Source organism: Citrus clementina, unplaced genomic scaffold (assembly GCF_000493195.1).
Source record: "Citrus clementina cultivar Clemenules unplaced genomic scaffold, Citrus_clementina_v1.0 scaffold_5, whole genome shotgun sequence".
Taxonomy (NCBI): Eukaryota; Viridiplantae; Streptophyta; class Magnoliopsida; order Sapindales; family Rutaceae; genus Citrus; species Citrus x clementina.
The window spans coordinates 32,067,117-32,087,485 of NW_006262201.1; the positions used below are offsets into that span (position 1 = coordinate 32,067,117).

At 34.1% G+C, this 20,369-nt stretch overlaps 1 protein-coding gene and 1 non-coding gene across 2 annotated transcripts; one reads left to right on the plus strand and one right to left on the minus strand.

Annotated features, from left to right (window-relative positions):
- Positions 1–3,743: 3,743 nt before the first annotated feature.
- Positions 3,744–3,850, minus strand: LOC112098701. The gene has a single exon (XR_002905810.1). It is a non-coding gene; the product is annotated as a small nucleolar RNA R71 (small nucleolar RNA).
- A 10,968-nt stretch (positions 3,851–14,818) lies between these two features.
- Positions 14,819–20,041, plus strand: LOC18042858 (cysteine-rich receptor-like protein kinase 15). The gene is made up of 8 exons (XM_024184859.1): positions 14,819–15,517; positions 16,027–16,136; positions 16,384–16,494; positions 17,043–17,248; positions 18,241–18,451; positions 19,040–19,277; positions 19,381–19,531; positions 19,730–20,041. Exons 1-8 carry the CDS (start codon positions 14,820–14,822, stop codon positions 20,039–20,041), a joined length of 2,037 nt encoding a protein of 678 aa, XP_024040627.1. The 5' UTR covers position 14,819.
- The last annotated feature ends 328 nt before the right edge of the window (positions 20,042–20,369 follow it).

The window sequence follows — 20,369 nt, forward strand, 5'->3', positions numbered from 1 at the left end:
GTTCAAACACTTAGCTGATACAACATGTCATTAGTGACTTGCAGTCTGTTTTTACACTCAAAGATCTTAGAGAATTGAATTATTTCTTTAGTACTCAAGTCACCAAGAATTAATCAGGACTCTATCTCTCTCAATCTAAGTATATCTAACTTACTTAGCAAAGCAAGACTGCAAGATAACACACCCTCCTCAAGTCTTAAGGTCTCTGAAGTCTTCTCACCAAAGTGATTATTTTTCTAATACTTCCTTGTATTAAAGCACCATTACAACAATTCAGTATGCTATTTTGACTTACTTAAGTTTAGTTTTTTAGTTAACAAACTCAGTCAATTCCTCTCAGCTCTACCCGTTAATCATTAGCAAGGTTGTGAAAGGGTTCTCAAGTATCTTAAAGGTACCATTCACCCTGGACTGTAGTTTTATCATTAGGGTAACTTACAAACAAATTACTTTAGTGATGAAGATTAGGCAGGTGACAGGAATGACAGAAGGTTAGTTGTTGGTTTGTTAGTTCCATATTAGTATTCTGATGCTCTAAAAAGCAAGCTGTTATCTATCGATCAAGTACCGAATATGAGTACAGAGCCTTGGAAATGGCTGCCTTAGAGGTACTTCTCTGAGATTGTTGTTCTTATTCCCTCCATTCCAGTCATTTAGTATGATAACCAAAGTGCCACAACCTTGGTATGTAATCTCAAGTTTCACTATAGCACAAAACGTATTGAATTAAATGTTCATTTTATCCGGGAAAAAGTTGCCACCAACAGTTCTTAAGTTCATTATGTTTCTAGCTCTGATCAAACTACAGATATTCTAATCAAGCGTTAGCCTATCGTTATTTATGTTACTAGTGCGATAAGCTTAACCTTACTTCACTAGGATGAGCTTAAAGAGGGATGTTAAGGATAAGCAAGCTGGCAAGCTGTTAACTGATGAGTTAGGTGAATTTACAGCATGTGTATTAGTTGTAACGAATTGCCACATAGAACTTATGATAGGATGTTATTAGATTCAGGTAATTATTGTTAGCGAAGTTATTATTGAAGCTTAGCTAATATAAATTAAGCTCAGAATACTTAGTGTGAAAATCAAAAAGTAAAATCTAGATCATTCTACTTCTTTTTCTCTTGAATTTTCTCAGTTTCCAAACATCTAGTTACAATTTTCATAATAATGCATCCATTGGCTTTAAAATTAAAAATTAGTTGATTCCTCTAAATCTGCCAAATGGTAAGTTCTTATTTGTCTGGGCCCACTAGCTCTAAATCAACTAAATTAGTAAACTCTTACAAGTTTTTCGTCTACTTATGTCTCAATCAATAAATGTCGTGTAGTTTTCGTTAGGAAATTGATGGCTACAGCAGACATATAACTAAAGTAAAATTGAGAAAATTAAGAAAATTGAGACACAAAATCATACAGGAGACACCAAAATTTAAGTGGTTTGATTTTTTTCCTACGTCTACGAGCGAAAATATAAGGATAAAACTATACCAATGAAATAGAGATTACAAGTACTCAAGTATTTTAATTTGCTACTGATAACTCTATGAATTAAGAGTTATTATGGCACTTTTAGACTTAAATCAATACTATTTAGAGAGTAAATTATGTGTTTCTATTGCATTTTTTGTTACATTTTGCATAAATAATCATTTTAGTCAATCTTAATAAGTTTTGCTCGATTTAAAGTAATTTGTGCTCAAATTGTGTGCATAATTGTAGGTTTTCATAAGCTTATAATTCATGGAAGGAATGCTATGCAATAGGCTTGCAAAAATAAGGAAAGAACATGACTACAAAAGAGTTGAAACAAATCTGAAACAGTGCAGTTACTGTAGATATTGCTGTAGCAACCATTACTGTAGCAATCCTAGAACAACGACAAAGAAAATTCTGTGCGGGATAATTACAAAATTGCGTTTTGCAGTTTCCTAATTTGACTTATGCGAGACCTAGGCTTCCGTTTACGCTAATTTTCAATTATAAAAGAAGCATACATCATAAGGAAAACAAAGGGCCATCACCTGAGGAGAAAAACACAAAGAAAAAAAAGAAAAACAAGATTCAAGAGAGAGATTAAGGGCTACACAAGAGGAAAAATTGCAGAGATCAATTAGGAGCTCAATCCTTTTTGTCCTTCTCTTGTTTTCGTGTTTTCTATTTACTCATGGGGATGCGTTTCATGGCTGAAACTTTGTTCTTTATTTTTTTTTTGCAAACCATGAACTAAATTTATTTGTGGTTGAGTGATAAAAAATCTTGATGGTTTATTGACTGAATATATGTGTTTCTGCATGTTTGCTATAGTAGTTTGTTTTGATAGTATTTATTTTTATTCATTATTTCGGTTGATCACCCATTTAATGATACAAGTTAGGAGAGAACCGCAAAATGGCCTATCTTAGTGGAACATATCAGAGCAATACTTGGTTTTAGATTAAGTTTCCTAGATTGAGTTTAACTTATCCCAAAAGGGTCATGCTTAATCTAAAATTAGTGATGAACTAGACATAGAGATTCACTTTGTAGGGTAAATAGAACTTAAGCGTGTAATGTTATATCTTATGTTGACATAACAACTAATCATTGTTAGGTTGCATATAGATATAAGATATTCAACATGCGACGGGTGAGGATACATAAGGATTCTACCCAGTGCTATAGTAGATGTTGCAGCAACCGAGTCAAACATTAGAAAATAGTCAATACCATAAAGAGAGTTTATTCACTCAACTACTCTATATTCTCATTGGTTTTATCCTTGAGTTTGTCGTGATAATTTATTTTGTTGCATTTTATTTATTGCACTTTTATTTTAATTAGTATAATAGTTTCACTAAGTGTTTTATTTTAATTTAGCACAAAATCTGCACTCTTGAGATTGCTGTAGCAAATCTAATAATATCAATCCCTGTGGAGACGATCTTGAATACTTATCACTTTATTACTTATTGTGTACACTTGCACATTGACACCAATAGTATTAGTATTTTTACACCAACAAGTTTCTGGCGCCGTAGCTGGGGATTGATTGTTCATTGTGATTTGTGAAATTAATTTTAACGGTACTAATTTTTAATTTTATTTTGATTTGTTTATTTTGTTGACATAGGTGATCTAGCAACCCTTGCATGCGCAAATATAAATCTATTGAATTCTAGTTTGATCCAGAAATTGAAAGAACTGGAAGGAGATTGAGAAGAGAGCATCGGGAATTACAAGCTGCTGTAGCAATGGATGATTTGCAATATTTGAGAAACTTGAACTGTAGAGAGGAGATACAACCAGTCAATGTACATGAAGGTTTGCATGGACAATGTGTTCAAAGGCAACCAGGGAACAACAACATTGTTCACATGGCGAACGATAGAGATAGAGCCATTTGAGACTACGCAGTGTTAACTCCTCAGGCCATACATCCGGGAATAGTTAGACCCGACGTTCAAGCTGACAATTTTGAACTCAAACCCGTGATGTTTCAGATGCTTCAAACAGTGGGGCAATTTAATGGTTTGCCATCCGAAGATCCTCATCTACACCTTAAGTTATTTTTGGAAGTAAGTGATGCTTTCAAGATTACTGGAGCATCGCAAGAAGCATTGAGACTCAGACTTTTCCCGTTTTCTTTGAGAGATCGAGCAAGAGCATGGTTGAATTCTCTACTACCAGATTCTATCACTACATGGAATGATTTGGCTGACAAATTTTTGATGAAATACTTTCCGCCAACCAAGAATGCAAAGTTGAGGAACGAGATCACATCTTTCCATCAACTTGAAGATGAGAGCTTGTGTGATGCATGGGAGAGATTTAAGGAGTTACTTAGGAGATGTCCTCATCATGGTATTCCTTACTATATATAGTTGGAAACTTTCTATAATGGTCTCAACCCAAGCACTAGATTGATGGTGGACGCTTCAACAAATAGGGCCTTGTTATCTAAGTTTTACAATGAGACTTATGAAATTTTGGAGAGAATAGCCAACAATAACTATCAGTGGCCATCAATCAGACAAGCTACAGCAAGAGGTACAATAGGAGTTCATAACGCAGCAAGAGGTACAGTATTGTCAGCTCAAGTAACTTCATTAACAAACATGGTGAAAACTATGACCACTGCTCTAGCAAGTGTCAACCTAGTTGCCGAGGTCTCTTGTGTTTATTGTAGAGAAGGACACTTATTTGATAATTGTCCTGGGAATCCAGCTTCAGTAAATTATGTGGGCAGTTTCAATAGACAAAACCAGGACAATCCATATTCAAACACTTACAACCCTGGATGAAGACAACACCCGAACTTTTCATGGAGTAATCAGAATCAGCCTGCTGCAGCATTCAGTGGATAGAACATACCTGCTCAACTACCTGGATTTTATCCACAAAATCAAGAGAAAATAAGCATCAACACTGATCAACTCAGTTCCCTTGAAGGTTTGATTAAGGATTATATTGTGAAGAATGAAGCAGTTGTCCAAAGTCATACTGAATCTTTGAGAAACTTGGAAAATCAAATTGGACAGCTTGCTGCAGCATTAAGCAACAGACCTCAAGGCAGTTTACCCAGCAACACAGAGGACCTAAGAAGAGAAGGGAAAGAGCACTGCAAAGTGATTAACTTGAGATCTGGAAAGGATATTGATAGTTCAGTTGGTGTACCAAAAAGAAGAATTGAGTCTAACAAAGGCAAAGAAGACACTCAAGTAGAGAATGAGTCATAATTTTTCACTTTTTAAAATGCAAATCAATACAGTTCTGCTACAGCATCTGCAGAAAGTTATGATCCAGCACTTAGTGGTGAGGTAGCTACAACATTATCATCAACAAAACCGAGTCAAGCAAAAGAGAAGCAGTCTGCACAACCTGCTGCAGCACAACAGTTTAGACACCCACAACCCTTCCCTCAAAGATTTCAGAAGCAACAACAAGACAAGCAGTTCAGCAAAATCTTAGGAGTGCTGAAACAGCTGCATATCAATATCCATTTTGTGGAAGTTCTAGAGCAAATGCCAAACTATGCAAAGTTTTTTAAGGATATTTTGACAAAGAAAAGAAGACTTGGAGAGTTTGAAACAGTTGCTTGAGCACAAGAGAGCAGCCGAATGCTTCAGAGTAAGATACCACAGAAGATGAAGGATCCAGGAACCTTCACAATCCCATGCTCCATAGGCACTAAATACAGTAGCAAAGCACTTTGTGATTTAGGGGCTAGCATCAATCTCATGCCTTTATCAGTATTTAAGCAATTGGGAGTTGGTGAATGTAGACCAACAACAGTGACTTTACAACTTGCTGATGTTAGCATATATGTATCCATAATGTTGATTTTGATGATAACAAACAAGATTAAGAATGATTAAGTTTTTAAAAGATCAAATTATTTTAAATAAATCATTATTATCACATTTTAAAGGTTTTATATTTAATGGAAAAATGATTTATGAAATTATTTATTTTTCAAGTTTATGGCTTAATTGAAAGAGTTTTGAAAACTATGAAATCAACAAGTATTGCTTGAAATTTTAGAGAATGATTTATTTGAAAAGTATTCATAGCATTTTGGGCTATATAATAATTTCAGAAAGTTTTGGGAATAGTAAGCATTATTTAGAAATTCTGAAATTGGACTTATTTGCTAAATGTATAATGTTTTGGGCCATAGTACAGTTATATAAAGTTTTGAGGTCAAACTATTATTTTACAAAATAGTTCACTGTAGCAGTCACTGTAGCAGTTATTGTAGAAAACGGCGATCCGGCATCTTAATAACGGCTCGCCGACATCTAACAGAATTGAAGATTAGCCTCTAGACCTAAACGGTGATCCGACAATTTTGATAAACGGCTCGCCGATATCGAACAGAACTGAAGATTAGCCTCTGCACTTAAACGGCGATCCGACATCTAGATAACGGCGATCCGACAATTTAAAAATCAACCCAACGGTCATATTGACCAGTCAAACGGCGATCCGACATCTAGTTAACGGCGACCCGACAGTGTGATGGTCCTTTTATGCCTTTGACTAAAAATGAAGTCGGGGAAGATATTCCAAAACCTTCACAGGAATGGAATGAATTGGAAAAGAGAAAAGCTACTCTAAATTCCAAAGCTATGAATGCCTTGTTTTGTGCACTAGATAAGGAAGAATTTCATAGAGTATCTAGTTGTGAGAGTGCTGATGAAATTTTACACAAACTTGAAGTTGTTTATGAAGGCACGAATCAAGTAAAAGAGTCTAAAATTAGTAGTTACACTCGGCAATATGAATTGTTCCAAATGGAACAAAATGAGAGTGTGTATTCTATGTATACTAGATTTACGGACATAGTGAACACTCTAGGAGCCCTAGGAAAGACTTTTTCAAATAGCGAGAAAGTTAAGAAAATTATTAGGTCGCTACCTAAGGAATGGAGACCAAAAAGGACGGCCATTGAGGAAGCCAAAGATTTAAATATCTTACCTATTGATGATTTAGTTGGTTCTCTTATTTCTTATGAGGAAGACTTGGCAGCCGAAAAAGGCAATGAGGAGAAGAAGAAAAGCATTGATCTCAAAGCCTCGAAATATGAGAGTGATGAGGAAAGCGAGCTGGATGAGGAGGAGATGGATATGCTGGCTAGGAAGTTCAGAAAATTTTTTAAGAAATCCAGTGAGCGAAGAAAATTTAGAGACCTCAAGAACCGAAAAGAGAATAAGGAAGTAATCAAATGTTATGAGTGCAAGAAACCTGGCCATATAAGATCGGAATGCCCTCTTCTCAACAAGCTCAAGAAGAAAGCAATGGTAGCCACATGGGATGATAGCGAGGAGGAAACAAGTGATGATGAAGAGCATCAAGAAATGACAAATCTAGCTCTTATGGCAATTGGAGATGAATCGGATGATGAACTTGATGAGGTAAATGATCTTCCTACTTATGATGAATTACATGATGCTTTTAAAGAATTGCATGATGAGTGGATGAAAATTGGTAAAAAGAATGCATGTTTTAAAAAGAAAATGGTAGAGCTCAAAAATGAAAATGAATCTCTATGTGCAAAGATTACATGCCTAGAATTAGAGAATAAAATATTGCATGATAGAGTTGCATTATCAAATGAGAAACCTAGCACTTCACATGAGCATCTAGAATATCACATAGATGACTTGAAAAAGGAAAATGAAATGCTTAAGAAGAAGATCAATGAGTTAAATGAGATTGTTTTAAAATTTACAAATGGATAAAAGATGTTGGATAACTTGATTAATTCACAAAAATGTGTGTTTGATAAAAGACGACTTGGTTATAAGCCAAATTTGAAACAAAAGTATTATAAGAATTACTTTGTGAAGAGTACATCTATTAACAATCAAGTTGTATGTCATTATTGTAATCAAAACGGTCACATGAAGTTTGGTTGTCCTATTAAAAGAAAAGTATATTATGGAGTAAAATGTGTTTGGGTTCCAAAAGGAACCATTGCTAACACTCAAGGACCCAATAGTATTTTGGGTACCAAAGGACACAACGTGACTATTTTCTTTGTAGGTACCACAATCAAGGAATGGTGGAGAAGTTCCTTGATGAAATCTTGTGAGGATAATCACTTGAGTATGATCTAGGAGAAAAAGATGAGGCAAGATGATTTAATTGTTTTGGTAACAATTCTTGCCATATTAATTTTGTTGAATGAATCATGATAAATGAATTTGTGAAAGTATGCTTGTATGTTTACATGATGGAATTATCATTTTGTATAACATTGAGTGATTTATCATGATGTCTTTGTTTGATTTTGATGATTGTATGGTCTTTGATTTCATCTTCTTAATTGTCTATTATCATTGTCCATCTCTTATGTATGTGTGAATTCATATGCCATTAATTGTGTTATATTATTTATAAAATTCGCAAAAATGACTTATTGCACTTATGAATTTGATCACTTGTTCTTACTTATAATGATGGCTTTTCTTAATAGCTATGTTGATTTTGATGATCTTATATTGTCATTATGTACTTATGTTTTACTTAAGTTTTGATGATAAAGAATGTGCATTGATGATTACATTGTATTTAATGAAGCTTTGATCTTATGCAATCTATGATTAGTGAATGAATGCATTTTTTGTACTTTATTGATGCATTGTTGAATATGCCTTACTTGTTTTAAATGATATCGAAAAAGTATATAAGATTTTTTAAGTTATATTGAAATGTCACATTAGATCTTTGATAAGTTTAATTGTCTTGATTTCTAAAATGTGATTAATAATTATGGAGCTTGGATATTTGATAATATGTTCTTATAACTTTTGCATGCTAATTTGGTAAACAAATAAAAACTCTTTGCGAAGAACAATTTTCAAAAATTCGGCATGAACTTAGGATGATGAAATTTATTAATATCTCTAATAATGTTATTAATACTATTAAAATTGATTTCTTGATGATTTTGATGATTGATGATTATATGTGTGTTGCTTGATGAATTGATGGAGTTGTTGGTTTGTTATAATTGTTTAAGCTTATATGGAAGTATTTTTAACCATGTTGTGTATTTGAGGATTTGTTCATTTTTAAGGAGAGACTTTGCCGAAAGTTTTGCTCTCACAAAATGGGTAATATCGTCATCGAATTATTTTTGATGATCTTGTTTCGATTGCATCTATCTATCTTTTCTTTTTTACGATGAAGTGGGAGATAAATATGATATATTTTTGGATAAAATTATTTCGATTAAAATTTTAAATTGGCCATATATTTAGGGGGAGCATATAATATGATTTTGGATAATATGCATTTTGAACTTTTTTGTTGTCCAAAGGGGGAGACAAAATAATATATCATTTCGATGTTGTCAAAAGGAGGAGAATAATATGCATTTTGAGTAATTGTTTTGATAATTGATATGTGATTATGGTGAGGACTTGATGATTTTGAGATATGATGATGATTTGATTACATGGGTGTTTTATATGATAAATTGATGTTATCAGTTGTTGACTTGGTAATTGATGGAATAATGGTTCATGATATTTTTGTGTGATGATTTGTGTAGGAAGTTGGCTTGTATCATGATTTATAATAATTTGGGAGTAATATTACTAAACTTGTATTTGAAGTGATGCTTGTTGTTAAGGGAAAATTCTATCAAAATTTCTACTCGGACAACATGGGTAACAAATTTGCTACTTTTATTCTTTTCCTTTAAGTTTTCGTTTTGATAATGAAGGGGGAGAAGAATACATGTTTTTAAATTTATAAAAATTTGCTACTCTTTTTCTTTGCCAATTAAGTTTTCTTTTTGATGATGAAGGGGGAGAAAAATGCATGTATTTAAATTTGTTAATTTAGTTACTTGGCAAATTGTAAGAGAAGATTATATTTTGGGGAAGCAATTTGTGGAATCATTCTTTAAATACATTCAAGGTTTGTCATCATCAAAAAGGGGGAGATTGTTAGCATATATGTATCCATAATGTTGATTTTGATGATAACAAACAAGATTAAGAATGATTAAGTTTTTAAAAGATCAAATTATTTTAAATAAATCATTATTATCACATTTTAAAGGTTTTATATTTAATGGAAAAATGATTTTATGAAATTATTTGTTTTTCAAGTTTATGGTTTAATTGAAAGAGTTTTGAAAACTTTGAAATCAACAAGTATTACTTGAAATTTTGGAGAATGATTTATTTGAAAAGTATTCATAGCATTTTGGGCTATATAATAATTTCAGAAAGTTTTGGGAATAGTAAGCATTATTTAGAAATTCTGAAATTGGACTTATTTGCTAAATGTATAACGTTTTGGGCTATAGTACAGTTATATAAAGTTTTGGGCTCAAACTATTATTTTACAAAATAATTCACTATAGCAGTCGCTGTAGAAAACGGCGATCCGACATCTTGATAACGGCTCGCCAACATCTAACAGAATTGAAGATTAGCCTCTGGACCTAAACGGCGATCCGACAATTTTGATAAACGGCTCGCCGATATCGAACAGAACTGAAGATTAGCCTATGCACCTAAACGGTGATCCGACATTTAGATAACGGCGATCCGACAATTTGAAAATCAGCCCAACGGTCATATTGACCAGTCAAACGGCGATCCGACATCTAGTTAACGGCGATCCAACAGTGTGCAGAAAGTCAATAACGGCTAGTTTTCAGCTCCATCTATAAATAAGCTCATTCAAATTCAAACAAGAAGAATTCCAACGATCATCATTGAGCAAAATATTGAGAATACAACTTTCATTGAGCTTTAAATCATTGTATTCATCACATTCATTCCCACAGTGAGCTTTCACTTGTGATCAAACACATTGTGTAAGAGAGATTCATTTGTAATCCTTTTTGTAAAATTAAGTTAAAAGATTGTAAGTGTTGGGATACACTTGGGTTAAGAGATTAGGGATAATCTCTTGTTGTGAAGGTTCATTGACACCTTGGAAGTTAATTGTAAACGTTTGAAGCCTTGGAAAGGCTCGGATAGTGAAATCCTCAAGCCCGGTGTGCTTGGAGGCGTGGACGTAGGCGGGGATTGCCGAACCACGTAAAAATCCTTGAGTTTGCTTTCTCTTCCCTTACTCATTTATTATTGTGCTTTCATTGAATTTATTGTTTTCGAATTTATTAAGGCATTAGATTGGATTGTTGTGTGGTTTTCTTAGCTTAAATTTTAAAATCTCAATTCACCCCCCTCTTGGATTGCCTAGTTAGTATTTCAGCTGACAGATCTCATGCATATCCAGAAGGAAAGATTGAAGATGTGTTGGTGAAGATGGATAAATTTATTTTTCCAGTGGATTTCATTGTGCTAGACTTTGAGGCAGACAAATAAGTGCCAATCATTCTAGGGAGACCTTTCTTAGCCACGAGAAAGACTTTAATTGATGTTCCAAAAGGAGAATTAACCATGAGGGTGAATGACCAGCAAGTTACATTCAATGTGCTGGATGCCATGAAGAGTCCCAATGAGATTGAAGATTGTAATTTTATAAGTGTTGTGAACCTTGTTGTAATAGAAAGATTACACAGTTGCTGCAATAAGAAAGAAATCAATACTATAACAATTAAAGAACTCGATGATGAAGATCATGGAGCAGCTAACATAGCATGGTCAGGGGAGAAGCAACCCTTCAAAATTGACGGGCAAATCCAGCAAAGGGAATTCACTCCAGACCAACAAGAATTCAAGGTTAATGGGCCAAGAGTGAAGCACTATATGGGAGATGATGTGAACAACCTAAGGAAGGATCGGTTCTTGAAGGATCCAGGTTGAGGAAACAAGAAAGGTCAGGCTGAAAGACTTAAAATCAAGCGCTAATTGGGAGGCAACCCAATAAGGGAAGTTGTTTTAAATCTTTAAAGCATTAAATTTAGTTTTTAAATTATTGAATTTTTCTTGTTGTTATTTTAAGTGTGCATCTATTGTTTTATGTCTTTGTGTTAAATTGCAGCATGTAAAAAAAAAAAAAAAAAAAAAAACCAAAAAATGCAAAAAAAAAAAGCATGAATGAATTGTTGCAGCATCATTTACTGCATGATATATAACAGAAGATTCTCAAACAACAGAGGCATTTCTTGCTTTTACAGTAGCAAATGGATTGATAAGATTTTATGATAAGGAGCGTTTGAGAAGTATATCAAAGAAAAAGTGACCCTTTACATCCTATGTTGTAGCAGTGCTTCCAGCAATAAGGAAGTACCCTTACCCGCTAGTTTATTTTACTTCTTTTTGCAAAACTTTTCTTTCATTTAGTTTTAATTTTCTAATTCATTCTGCATGTCCTTTTATTTAGTGTATGCATGTCTGGTTCATGTGGTTTTGTTTTGTGTGCTCGTGAGGGCACAACACCACTCAAGTTTGGAGGGGTTGTGTTTTTAAGTACATGTGTTTATGTTTGTGTTGTGTGTTGTGTGAAGCTCTGTTATCTAATATTTGTGTATGGATTTGAAAACCTAATGAAGATAAATTGAGTGTTATTTAATATTTATGAGAATGACAAGTAGAGATAATTATAGATGGAAGTTGAAATTATGTCCTGACACTTAGAGTTTGGTTGAGTTTTATGAGAATGTTGTAGCAGAGCCAGGAAAACAAAAAAAAGAGTAGAAAATATCTCAAGTTTGAGGGAAATTTTTTGTTGAACTGTGCTTGTTATGAAATAAATTCTGCTCCAATGGTTTAAGTTGCTGAGTAACTAGGGTTGAGTATGCACCCCATATGCAAACTTGAGTCCAAAGGCAACAAGAGCTATGAGCAGTGCTGCAACAATTATATATAAAAAAATTAAAAAAAAGGTAAAAAAAAATGGTGATGAAGGAATGGAAAATAAAGAGGTCCGCTGCCTAGGATACTGAGTAACCTGGTCTGTTCATTAGCCCCATGTTCAGCCTTGAGTCAAAGGCGTCCAAAGGTAAGACTTAGATATAACATCCTGGATGTGTTGTTGCAGCAACTCTGACATGTACTTTGAGTAAGTAATTAGGTGTCGTCATTACAAGTGATGGGCACTCACATGAAAGCTCAATGTTGCATTGAAGGGTTTAACTGAAAAAAAAAAAGTATAATTATTGTAGCACAGTTTGAGTTTATTTGTGAATTCTACTCCCTCATGTGTGAATATATTTGTGTTCTATCTTTAAATTATATGTCTGTGTAATACTGTAGCACCTCTGGAACTTGATCAAAGTGGCACACACACACTCTGGATAGAATGAAGCCTAAGTCTAGAACTAAACTACTATGGCTATTTTGCATGATTAAGAATGTGATCTAAGGGTTGAAGAATCCTTACAAATTTGATGACAGAGCTAAGTTATTTATTGAATGATTGTGTGATTGAAGTGTTAGTGTTATTGTCATTACTTGAGGACAAATAATGGTTTAAGTTTAGGGGTGTGATAACTCTATGAAATGAGAGTTATCATGACACTTTTAAACTTAAATCAATACTACTTAGAGAGTAAAATTGTGTTTCTATTGCATTTTTTGTTACATTTTGCATAAATAATCATTTTAGTCAATCTTAATAAGTTTTGCTCGATTTAAAGTAATTTTTACTCAAATTGTGTGCATAATTGTAGGTTTTCAGAAGCTTATAATTCATGGAAGGAATGTTATGTAATAAGCTTGCAAAAATAAGGAAAGAACATGGCTACAAAAGAGTTGAAATAAATCTGGAACAGTGCAGTTGCTGTAGATATTGCTGTAGCAATCCTAGAACAACGACAGAAAAAATTTTGTATGGGATAATTGCAGAATTGCGTTCTGCAGTTTCCTAATCTGACTTATGCGCGACCTAGGCTTCTGTTTACCCTAATTTTCAACTATAAAAGAAGCATACATCATAAGGAAAAGAGAAGGCCATCACCCAAGGAGAAAAGCACAAAGAAACAAAAGAAAAATAAGATTCAAGAGAGAGATTAAGGGCTATACAAGAGAAAAAATTGCAGAGATCAATTGGGAGCTCAATCCTTCTTATCCTTCTCTTGTTTTCGTATTTTCTATTTACTCATGAGGATGTGTTTCATGGCTGAAACTTTATTCTTTATTTTTCTTTTGCAAACCATGAACTAAATTTATTTGTGGTTGAGTGATAAACAATCTTAATGGTTTATTGACTGAATATATGTGTTGCTGCATGTTTGCTGTAGCAGTTTGTTTTAATAGTATTTATTTTTATTCATCATTTCGGTTGATCGCCCATTTAATGATACAAGTTAGGAGATAGCCGCAAAAGAGCATATCTTAGTGGAACATATCAGAGCAATACTTGGTTTTAGATTGAGTTTCATGGATTGAGTTTAACTTATCCCAAAAGGGTCATGCTTAATCTAAAATTAGTGATGAACTAGACATAGGGATTCACTTTGTAGGGTAAATAGAACTTAAGCGTGTAATGCTATATCTTATGTTGGCATAACAACTGATCATTCTTAGGTTGCATATAGATATAAGATATCCAACATGCGACGGCTGATGATACATAAGGATTCTACCCAATGCTGTAGCAAATGCTGCAGCAATCGAGTCAAACATTAGAAAAATAGTCAATACCATAAAGAGAGTTTATTTACTCAACTACTCTATATTCTCATTGGTTTTATTCTTGAGTTTGACGTGATAATTTATTTTGTTGCATTTTATTTATTGTGCTTTTATTTTAATTAGTATAATAGTTTCACTAAGTGTTTTATTTTAATTTAGCACAAAATCTGCACTGTTGAGATTGCTGTAGCAAATCTAATAACATCAATTCCTGTGTAGACGATCTTGAATACTCATTACTTTATTACTTTATTACTTTTTGTGTACACTTGCACATTGACACTAATAGCATTAGTATTTTTACAACAACAACTACCCATACACTCAATCCTTTATCCACTAATCACTCAAAAGCTTATTAAAAAATAATTTAATTCTCTCACTCAACGCTTCACTTCTAATTGAAGAATGGGGTGACAAAGAGGAGAAATGAAGCCTCTATTATTCCCTCTCCTTTTTTTCTATATTTTTATTATTATTAAAATAAATGAGTCACCAGAGTTCTTCCAACTTCCCGTAAATAGGACCGAGATATTCTTCATTTCTTTTTCCACGCGCGCACAGAAACGCGAGGACTTAACTTATTGACTTTTGGGTATCGGAGTCTCCTTCGCATCTTCATCCCCGTGTCAAATTTCTTAGGTGTCAGATAATTATGACTAGGAACATTAGAGAAACAAAACAAAGCAACCGGAGTGAAAAGAAAAAGGAAAAGAACTGGCCGGTGATATAATAAAATAAATAAATTGATCTATCCGCAAGACGAATATGAATGTGATCCTCGTGTTTGTCACCGCGCTAAGCGTTCAAATCAGCCTCACAAAGGCGGATGATAAGCCTACTTACATTTATCATAATTGCCCCAGCACAAATTTTACTCCAAACAGCGCTTACCAATCCAACCTCAATCTCCTGCTCTCTAATCTTCGGTCTAACGCCACCCCCGGCAGCAGCGACAAATTCTCCAAAGGATTCTACAACACTACTACAGGCCATGAACCCAACAAGGTCTACGGTCTCTTTCTCTGCCGTGGTGATTTCGGTGCGGAAACCTGCCAAAATTGTGTCAGTGTTGCTACCTCAGATACAGCCCAACTCTGTCCTTCCGGAAAGGAGAATACAATTGGGTACGAAGAGTGCCTTTTACGTTATTTGAACATTTCTTTCTTTTCAGTCCTGGACATCTCGGTCAGACTCTCCCAATGGAATGTAGAAAATTCTCCAAGTCGATCATTTGACCAGTTCGTGTGGAATTCGATGAACGAAGCAGTCAATCAGGCTCTAAGTACTACCAAAATGTTTGCGACCGTAAAGAAAAATTATACAGCCTCTCAAACGCTATACAGCCTCGTTCAGTGCACGCCGGACTTGTCAAGAGATGACTGTAGCAGCTGTCTTCGTTTAGCTATTTCACCCTTGAACGGATGCTGTAGCATTAAGATAGGAGGAAGAGTGATGTATCTGTTGTGCGCGGAATGCGGAATCAAGCGCACCAAATAATTACTGAAAAATAAAGGACACAAGAATTTACGTGGTTCGGTAATTAAACCTACATCCACGGAGGCAAGAAAGAATAATTGTTTATTTAACAATTAATAGAGTACAATATTTGAGTAATGAATCTCACTTCCCAGAAACCCAAATATACTAAGTACTCTCACACTCTGTAGGAAAGATGAATTCCCCAGACACACTTCTCTCACTTCTCTCAAAAGCTTAGAAACTTATAAGCTTAACAATTTTGGGATGATTTCAAATGAATGAAATACTTAGCTACTTATAGGAGAAATGAATTACTATGCAAAGAATAAAATAATTGAAAATATAATAAATTATTATTATTATTTTCAATCCATCCCCTTTTTCCATTCTTTCTTTTCGGCTTACAAATTCAATTTGATTTTGCTTCTCCAAAGTTTGCATGCTAGCTGTTGCAAAGTTGGCATTGGCTTCTGACTTTTCAACAGTATCCCAGTTGCAACTTCCGATATGAGCTGTACCAGTTTTATAATGATATGTCGATCGGGACACTGCCGCCTACGGTTTTTTCTCCGCCGTCTCCTAGTTCTGTAACAAGCTCTAAAGGTAAACTAATTTTGAATTTCATTCTTCACGTTAGAAATTAACATCAAATTTGATAACTATCCTTTAAATTAAGTTCGTTAAAATTATTCGAACTCTTTTGTGAGAATGTAATACAATCCCTGGTTTAAGATAAATCAAATTCGATAGATAGCCACTCTTTAAATCTGTAGTTATTGCATTACTAATTTTAAATACTTCAGAAGGATAAAATAAAATAAAATAACAAGTATGTGGTTTTGGTATCTAGGAGGCAAAGGAAAGAAAGCAACATGGATTGCAATTGGCACAATTATACCAACAATTACTCTATTCATACTGTTGGGTTCTTTTTTTTGGTGCAGGAGGAGAAGAAATAAAGGTAATAATGAATTTTTCCAAAGGTTGTTTTGTCTTTTCACAAATATGTTATATAAAAAAAAGGAGAATTTGTTTTTGACATTTTGCGCCTCTCAATTCCTATTGTCTCTACAAAATAATATTGTTACAGAAAGTGATCTAAACTCTCCTACTGTTTATCGATCCAAATCATTTCACCACCACTGTTGCAAAATCCATCAATTTTTTTTCAAAAAAAAAAAAAGCCTTAGAAATTTTTGCTGAACAAAGTAGGAGTTCACAGGGATAAAACAGTAATAAAGAAAGAAATTGATAGCTGATATTTTTTCAATGACAGAAGGGTTTTGATTAACTTTAAAGCAAAAGAAAAATGATTAATTAATTTATTAATTTAAAACAGCAAGGAAATTTGATCAATTTCCCCAAAATGAATAATTCCTGAGGTTCAGATTTCAACGTCGTTCCAAAACTAATATGAAATTATCGGAAAATTATACTTGCGACAAGAGAATGAAACATTTTCATCTATTTTTTTCCCCAAAAAGAAAGTAAAGTTAATATGTCTTGCAGCGAAGAAAGCAATAAAAAAACAAGAACTTTATACGAGAGAAGGTAGAATTGGGGACGACGAGTCAAACGATACATTAGGTGGAGAGGCGCAAGAGGGATCTCATCAAGAGTTCCCAATCTTCCCATTAGGTCAAGCACTCGAGGCTACAAACCATTTCTCTCATGAAAATAAGCTTGGAGAAGGTGGTTTCGGCCCTGTGTACAAGGTACTTTGCTTTAATTTATTTAAGCAATTAAACCAGTAATGCCATGAGTGTTAGAGCGTGTCCTCTGACTCAAGGCCCTGTGGTTAATTCCGTGCTGTCAGTCGGCTCAGATTTGAACAAATCTTCGCCGAGGTGGAGAATTGTTGAAAAGTCAAAGAAGAGCTTGCCAATTTCAAGGTTGGTAGCACGATTCAACAAATTGTTGGTTACACCAACAATTGTAGAGATTTTTCAAGCCGAAAAGAAAGAATGGACAAAGGGGATGGATTTGGAAAATAATAATAATTAAAAATTATATTTTTAATTATTTTATTCTTTGCATAGTAATTCATTTCTCCTATAAATAGCTAAGGATTTCATTCATTTGAAATCATCCCAAAATTGTTAAGCTTATAAGTTTCTAAGCTTTTGAGAGAAGTGAGAGAAGTGTGTCTGGGGAATTTATCTTTCCTGCAGAGTGTGAGAGTACTAGGTATATTTGGGTTTCTAGGAAGTGAGATTCGTTACTCAAATATTGTATTCTATTAATTGTTAAATAAACAATTATTCTTTCTTGCCTCCGTGGATGTAGGTTTAATTACCGAACCACGTAAATTCTTGTGTCCTTTATTTTTCAGTAATTTTTTTGGTGCGCTTGATTCCGCATTTCGCGCGCACAACATCAACCCCAAGATATCCTACGCTTAACAACGGTTTTGTAAGATTTGAGTTCTATCATGTGAGTTCATGACAACTGGTTGTCAGACCAGGTGCTTTGAGTTGTGGACAAATCTTCTCCATTCCCCATGCATTCAACGCTTTTATTAGATTCTTATAATGTGTATCTGTATTTCACCAACAATCATGAATTTGCATATTGCTCACTTTCAGGGAAAACAACTGAAAAAAAGTATATTGACCAAATGAATTTTGATATGGGAAGTATTGATCGAATGTAACTCAAACCAGCGATTTAGATTTTTGTTTTGTTAACAATATAAATTTGCGTCCAGGGTATATTAGCGGACGGGAAGGAAATTGCAGTAAAGAGACTCTCAAGATCATCCGGCCAAGGGCGACAAGAGTTCAAGAATGAAGTTACTTTAATCGCCAAATTACAACATAAAAATCTTGTGAGACTACTGGGATGCTGTTTAGATGGAAATGAACTGCTGCTCATCTATGAATATATGCCCAACAAAAGCCTTGATCTCTTCCTTTTTGGTTTGCCTCTTAAAACTTTCTAAATCTAGTTCAGTCTTGGTTACATTTATTTTCACATGCCGCTGGTAGCTAAGTTCTGCAAATAAAACGGATTCGTGACGTTAGGTTCAGGTGCTTTGCCATATTCGTGACGCTGGGATAAAAGCTTAAATTAATGATCTTGGTGCACCATATTTCCCTTCTAGATTCCTAACTTGTGAGCAGGATTTTGGGTTGATTTTATGTCATATGAAGCCTTTCAATTACACGCATTTATTATGGTATGTATTGTCTGTGGGAAGTAGCTAACAAGCACAAGTAATGAATCTAGATCCAAAGCTTGATCTAATATGTGTTGAGTTTTTAAAGATTTTATATCATCTTTACATTTATAATAGTATATGATATAAATAATTATTTTTTCAGTTGTATCCCACAGATAATTATCGATAAGAGTCTTAGAATTTTCCTCAACACATGATCAAATCAATCAACATAAAATTAAAATTTCACGAATCAATAACTTTTTCTATTTCTTTCTCGCCTTAAAGATTAAGCATGACAAAAAAAGTACTCAAGTGCATATTGTGCTTTTCCCTTGGTTTTCAGATTCAACTAGGGGTGCACAATTGGATTGGAAAAGACGCATATGCATCATTAATGGAATTGCTCGAGGCCTTTTGTATTTGCACGAGGATTCTCGACTCAGGGTTATTCATCGAGATCTTAAAACTAGTAATATCTTGTTGGATCATGAGATGAACCCCAAGATATCAGACTTTGGAATGGCAAGAATCTTTGGCGGCAATCAAAATGAAGCTAATACTAATAGAGTTGTTGGAACATAGTAAGTACAAATCTATTTTACCACATACTAAGTACTGAGAATTTATCTAAAATAATGTGCGTTGATTGACTTCATTTATTTATTTGACATTTATTTCCAACAGTGGATATATGGCACCCGAATACGCAATGGAAGGAGTATTTTCAATAAAATCAGATGTTTTTAGTTTCGGAGTTCTTCTTCTAGAGATTATAAGTGGAAAAAGGAACAGTGGATTTTATCTTTCGGAGGACGGTCACAGCCTCCTTACTTATGTATGCGGCCTTTTTTTAGTTTAGTCTTAACATGATTGGTAATTGAAAGATCTCTTCTTTTGACTCAAAAGATTTTACCGTTTGAACTAGTTCATACTTGAGAACATGCATGTATGCAACTATCTTTATCACTCATTTGGAAGAATGATTTCTCGATGATTAATGATAGGATACTAATCTTTGTTCGCGACATTTCAGACATGGAAATTATGGTGTAAAGGAGAAGCTCTGGAGCTGATGGATCCAGTACTCAAGCAGTCATGCGTGGGCGCTGAACTTCTGAAATATATACATATTGGATTGTTGTGCGGTCAGGAAGACCCAGCCCGCAGACCTAGCATGTCATCTGTGGTTGTAATGTTGGCGAGTGATACAATAACACTTCCTCCACCAACCCAGCCTGCATTTTCTGTTGGCCGAATGGTTGCTAGTTCTGGTCCATTCTTTTCATCAGATTCTAAATTTTGCTCTATTAATGAGATTACTCTTTCAAGTGTGTATCCTCGTTGACAATTTTCAGTTGTCCAAAAATTCAAAGACAGTTTGTTTCCGTGGACCATTGTTTGTTTTACGAACCCTCTACAAAATTAATTTATGTGCCTGCAAAGTGCACGGTGGAGCTGGACCAAGATTTTGCCTAAATTCTATTTAATCATAACCCTTTGTCAAATCAATAATGGAAAAACATGTTGGTACTACATGTTAAAATAATTTATTCTGGCAATTAGTGTAGCTCGACTAGTTTTCAATACACTTTTCATCCATGGTCATTTGAGTTTAATTAATAATAAGAGTTTCATACGTCTAAATAACTTGTTCGTTTCTTTAATTTTCATCA

Coding starts and splice junctions, on each gene's coding strand:
- LOC18042858 (XM_024184859.1), top strand. CDS start 14,820: ATGAATGTGATCCTCGTGTTTGTCACCGCGCTAAGCGTTCAAATCAGC. Junction 16,495..17,042: donor CAGGAGGAGAAGAAATAAAG/GTAATAATGAAT, acceptor TATGTCTTGCAG/CGAAGAAAGCAATAAAAAAA. Junction 19,532..19,729: donor GTCACAGCCTCCTTACTTAT/GTATGCGGCCTT, acceptor GCGACATTTCAG/ACATGGAAATTATGGTGTAA.